At 48.8% G+C, this 5,978-nt stretch overlaps 1 protein-coding gene across 1 annotated transcript; it reads left to right on the top strand.

The window, feature by feature from the left end:
* Window positions 1-838: 838 nt before the first annotated feature.
* Window positions 839-5,313, top strand: LOC137380817 (calcium homeostasis modulator protein 1). Its single transcript, XM_068053201.1, has 2 exons — window positions 839-1,740; window positions 2,747-5,313. The coding sequence occupies exons 1-2, from the start codon at window positions 1,189-1,191 to the stop codon at window positions 3,218-3,220; spliced, it is 1,026 nt and encodes a 341-aa protein (XP_067909302.1). The 5' UTR covers window positions 839-1,188; the 3' UTR covers window positions 3,221-5,313.
* The last annotated feature ends 665 nt before the right edge of the window (window positions 5,314-5,978 follow it).

Genomic DNA, 5,978 nt, shown 5'->3' with positions numbered 1-5,978 from the left:
CTCTCTATTGATGATAATCCAGCTCCCTCACACTGTTGCTCAGTAACCCCTCTCCCCCAGCGCCCTGTGTTACTGACTGTATCTCTACTGATGTACTACTGTATTGCAGCACTCCCTCAGTACTGACCCTCCAACAGTGCGGCACTCCCTCAGTACTGACCCTCCGACAGTGCAGAACTCCCTCAGTACTGACCCTCCGGCAGTGCAGAACTCCCTCAGTACTGACCCTGACAGTGCAGCACTCCCTCAGTAATGACCCTCTGGCAGTGCAGAACTCCCTCAGTACTGACCCTCTGACAGTGCTGCACTCCCTCAGTACTGACCCTCCGACAGTGCAGAACTCCCTCAGTACTGACCCTCCGACAGTGCAGCACTCCCTCAGTACTGACCCTCCGACAGTGCAGAACTCCCTCAGTACTGACCCTCCGACAGTGCAGCACTCCCTCAGTAATGACCCTCTGGCAGTGCAGAACTCCCTCAGTACTGACCCTCTGGCAGTGCAGAACTCCCTCAGTACTGACCCTCTGACAGTGCTGCACTTCCTCAGTACTGACCCTCCGACAGTGCAGCACTCCCTCAGTACTGACCCTCTGGCAGTGCAGCACTCCCTCAGTAATGACCCTCTGGCAGTGCTGCACTCCCTCAGTACTGTAATTGTATCTGCTCAGATCCTGGACTCGGGCTTGAATTCACAATCCTCTGATTCAGAGGCAATGTGGATCTTAGAATTGTTTTAAATAAATCTGCCATAAACTCCCAGCACACGCCCTCCCCTGAAAAGTAATGCCATGGGAAGTCAGAGGACAGAGCCATTGTGTCACATGAGGGTGTGGCGATGGGAGGAGACTGGATTGCAGAACATTGAGAGAAACAGAGGGAGAGATAGAGACAGAGAGAGAGGGAGAGATAAACAGAGACAAAGAAAGAGAGAGAGACAGAGAGTGAGAGAGAGGGATAGAGTCAGAGAGAGAGAGAGATAAAAACAAGGAGAGATAGAGACGGAGAGAATCAGAGAAACTCAGAGATATAAAGAGACAGAGTTACAGGGTAAGTGAATTATATAGCAGAGAGAGAGTGATAGGGATTGAGAGAGATATATAGAGAGAGAGAGATTGAGAGAGAGGGGGACAGCAGGTGGGAAGTGTCTCTCAATATTCTGGACGGGTGGGAAAAATAAAGTTGCAGGAAATGGATAAATTCCGCATGATTTTTCAGTTTCTGCAATCTAACCAGGAGTCCTTTATGAATGGAATGTGTGGGATTCTAGCTCTGGCCAGTGCTCAGATATATTCGGCTTTCGAGTTTAACTGTCCGTGTCTGCCCAGGTATAACCTGCTGTACGGGCTGGGGATTATGTCGGTCCCTCCTCTGGTTCTGTTCCTCTTGGGTTTTGTGTTAAATAACAACGTGTCGGTGCTGGCTGAGGAGTGGCAGCGCCCAGAGGGTCTCCGGGGGAAGGACCAGGGGGTTCTCCGCTACATGTTCTGTTCCATGGCACAGCGAGCACTCATCGCCCCAGTCATCTGGATCAGTGTCACCCTCCTGGATGGAAAATGCTTCATCTGTGCCTTCAGTGAGGGGCTGGAACCCCTCACCCTGGGCAGGAACATGTCGGGGCTGCTCCCGGGGCAGCCTGAACTCCGCCGCCTCCTCGCCACCATCCCCTGTCCCGACATCTTCCAGCAACAGGCGGGATTTTCCCGAGAGGCGGCTGCCCGGTACCTGCGGTGCCTGTCCCAGGTGAGTGCTGCACTGGGGCAAATAGAGAGAGAGGGTAAGGGGGAAACTGGACAGAAAACAGCAAAGGGTAGCTAGCAGATGGGATTGAGGGTTAGAATGGGGCTGTGTGTGTTTGATGGAACAGTGTAAAGGGAGCATCACTCTGTATCTATCCCCATTTTTTATTTTTTTTTTGGCAGCAGCCAATCCACTGCTGTATCTGTCCTGGGAGTGTTTGATGGGGACAGTGTAGAGGGAGTTTTACTCTGTATCTAACCCCCCGTACTGTACCTGTCCTGGGAGTGTTTGATGGGGACAGTGTAGAGGGAGTTTTACTCTGTATCTAACCCCGTACTGTACCTGTCCTGGGAGTGTTTGATGGGGACAGTGTAGAGGGAGTTTTACTCTGTATCTAACCCCGTACTGTCCCTGTCCTGGGGAGTGTTTGATGGAGGACAGTGTAGAGGGAGCTTTACTCTGTATCTAACCCCCCGTACTGTACCTGTCCTGGGAGTGTTTGATGGGGACAGTGTAGAGGGAGTTTTACTCTGTATCTAACCCCGTACTGTCCCTGTCCTGGGGAGTGTTTGATGGAGGACAGTGTAGAGGGAGCTTTACTCTGTATCTAACCCCCCGTACTGTACCTGTCCTGGGAGTGTTTGATGGGGACAGTGTAGAGGGAGCTTTACTCTGTATCTAACCCCCCGTATTGTACCTGTCCTGGGAGTGTTTGATGGGGACAGTGTAGAGGGAGCTTTACTCTGTATCTAACCCCAGTGCTGTACCTGTCCTGGGAGTGTTTGATGGGGACAGTGTAGAGGGAGCTTTACTCTGTATCTAACCCCCCGTACTGTACCTGTCCTGGGGGTGTTTGATGGGGACAGTGTAGAGGGTTCTTTACTCCGTGTCACTGCTGCCTCGGGCTGACTGGAGTAAGCGATTGCTGTATTTCTCCGGATTGAAGAGGGAGGTGGTGTGACTTGTAGCTGAGGCTGTGAATGAGCTTATTTCTGCTGTTACCTCACAGGCTCTGGGTTGGTGCTTCATTTTGATAATGACCTTCTTGGCTTTCCTGGTGAGAGCTATGCGACCTTGCTTCACCCAAGTTGCCTTCCTCAAGACAAAATATTGGTCTCATTACATTGACATTGAACGCAAGATGTTTGAGGAGACATGCACTGAACATGCCAAGAGTTTTGCCAAGGTCTGCATCCAGCAGTTTTTTGAGGGTATGCAGGATGAGATGGTCAGAGGTTATAGCCACTACCAGCCACCAAGGTCCCATGACACAGAGGCTGGTGAAGAGCAGGAGAAGCTCTTTGGGATCACAGACAGTGAGAATATGAACAAACTGCTGAAGAACTGGCACAAGTGCAAACCGCCATTAAACGTGAACACTGGTGCCAAGGAGGGCACTCACCAGAACGGCTGCGCTGATCCAGCGGCCAATAACTGGACCCAACCACGCAGGGAGAACATCGCCTTCTACAGCAAAGTGTGAACCATTTTCTGCCTCACAATGAGTTTCATCAAGGTCCCTGTTTGGTATCAAGACTGCCGATTTGGTACAACCATTGGTCTGATTGGAAATAGCTTCATTTAGGTACCAGCACAGGAGGAGGTTGCTAATGATATGCCTGCAACCTCCATTACCATGGTAACATTTAGGTTGCTAGGTTACTGTAACCTGGGGCAGGGCACTGAAAGCTGCAATTGAGTGTGGTAACACTTCCATGTGGACTTCTTATGAATTTACAAGTCCACTTTCAACATGCCGACCAGCATGGACTCAATAGACCAAATGGTCTCTTTCTGTTACGTAATGACTCTCTCAGTTCAAGACCCATTGTAATCTCCCCTGAGTGTTTAAGTAATGTTTACAATAAGGTGCCTGTACAGGAGATGGGACTGAGCTCACTGCGAGAATATTGACTGATGGGAAGAACCCTTCAATCATTGATACTGGAAAGATCGAATGCTAGAAGGTTGGAATAGCAAAAGGCCATTTTGGTGAGGATGTTGTCAGCACAGACTATCACAGACCTATTTGTTTTTGGACTCTGCCTGTTCCATGTCCTGGCACTAGCCCTAGAGAACAAAGCTCTTTGAAATCTCTCACTGACTCCTGATGTAATTCTGCAAGATTCCAGAATATGATTTTAACATGAATTTATAGTATATAGTTTAAGCTGGAGCAAAGGAGATTGAGGGGAGATTTAATAGAAGTGTACAAGATTATGACAGGCATAGATAAGTTAGACAAAGAAAAACTGTTTCCATTAACAAATGGTACAAGGACTGTGAGACACGGATATAAGGTTTTGGGAAAGAGATGCGGGGAATGTGAGGAAGACCTTTTTTACACAGCGGGTGGTAATGACCTGGAACTCTCTGCCCACAAAGGTGGTAGAAGCAGAGACAATCACTGACTGCAAAAGGAAACTGGATGGGCTACAGGGATTAAGTGAGTGAGTGGGACTGACTGGATTGCTCTGTGGAGAGCTGACATGGATTTGATGGGCTGAATGGCCTCCTCCTATGTTGTAAATGACTCTGACTCTAACCCCAGCAAACCACAGTCCACAGATGACATTTTGGACAAAGTGTTTGCACTGAGGAAGTGTTCAGAAACTAGAAGATGTCATTTAAAAACAAGGACAGCAAGTAGGCAAATCAACAAAATTATCTCGTACAGTGATATGTCTTTAAAGGCTCACACTATGAAATCAGGAGCCAGTTCATCGCTGGGAGAGCACATCTGAAATTCAAGGGGGTTCTCCCCACAATTTGCTGTCCCCATATCAGGTTTGGCTCAGTGTAGTAGCACCCTCAACAGGATTGGAGCACAAACTCAAAACTGACACTCGAGAGCAGTTCTGAGGGAGTGCTACACTGTCAGAGGGAGCACTGCATTGTCGGAGGAGTGGTACTGAGGGAGTGCTACACTGTCAGAGGGTCAGTGCAGAGGGAGCCGTCTTTTGAATGAGATGTTAAACCTGGTGCCCTCTCAGGGGAATGTAAAAGATTCCATTGCACTCCTCCAAGAGCAGGGGAGATTTCCCATGTGTCCCAGCCAATAAAATTCCTTCAAACAAAAACAAAGTGACTGGTCATGTCTCATTGCTGGGTGTGGGATCTTGCTGTGCACAACTCAGCTTGCTTATATTACAGTGACTACACTTCAAAGGTTATTCATTGGGTGATGAAACGCTTTGGGACTTCCTGATGGTGTGAGTGGAATTATATAAATATACATTACTTTTTTTCTACGTCTGAAGAAGGGTTAGTGTAAAAAGGCAGAGTTGAGATTAGTTAGGAAAGGACCGGGTTTGCTGTTGACATTCCCTGCTCTCCTGCATCCTGTAGAGTGCAGCTTACACACGGCTTCGGGAACAGCAGATGGGAAATGCTGGCCCTGATTTTATTTGTATGTGTGTTTAGATTCTTTAGACAATTGTCTGCCATAAAACATTAGAAACTGGCAGCCACTGCACATAGTTATTTGTTAAATTGTTTTAAAGGTCAGTAGGAATGTTACAGGCTCCACAGGAACCCTCCCATCCTGTCCTCATGTGACAAACTCTTCCCCTCTTAAGGGTGTACTGAATTAATTCTTGTATTGTGGAAAATGTCCTAATTAACAGGATCAGCTGTCCCGAATAAAAATACTGATCTGATTCTTTGCATTGCACCCGGTTTGTGAAGGTGAAGTCTTCAGGATCCCTCAGAGCTGCGTTAGTTCCAAAATGACAGTACTGGTGATGGAAGATCAGATCCCTGAGGCCAGTCTGCAGCATCGATATCTGAGCAGCTCAGCTCATTCAGGGACCTGGAGGGCTACAGCAGTCACTAGAGTCCCATTCCAGTCAGCTTCAAACTATCCTGATACCCAAAGCCCTGATGGCTAGGATTGAGGTGGAGCTGGGGCTGCAGCAGCGCTCAGTGCTGGGCACCTCCAGGGTTATCTGTGCCTGCTTGAGGCATTGACTTCACTAAGCTCGGGGGAGGGGGTGGGAGTGCGAGGGGAGGGAGCGGGAGTGCGAGGAGAGGGTGAGGGGCAGGAGCAGGAGTGCGAGGAGATGGGGGGGATGCAGGGGAACACTATCACTGAGCCAAGCTGACAGATGGAGCAATGCAAAGCAGATTGGCTCTTGGGGAATGGGATAGAGACAGGATCAGGGTCTAAACTCGAACTTTCGTTTTGCTAGTGAGGAAAACCCATTGAAAACTTCAGTAACTAATCTAAGCTCATCTCAGAT

The sequence above is a fragment of the Heterodontus francisci genome, chromosome 20 (assembly GCF_036365525.1).
Source record: "Heterodontus francisci isolate sHetFra1 chromosome 20, sHetFra1.hap1, whole genome shotgun sequence".
Taxonomy (NCBI): domain Eukaryota; kingdom Metazoa; phylum Chordata; class Chondrichthyes; order Heterodontiformes; family Heterodontidae; genus Heterodontus; species Heterodontus francisci.
The sequence above is the reverse complement of the archived record's forward strand: the minus strand, read 5'-3'. Positions and strand labels throughout refer to the sequence as shown.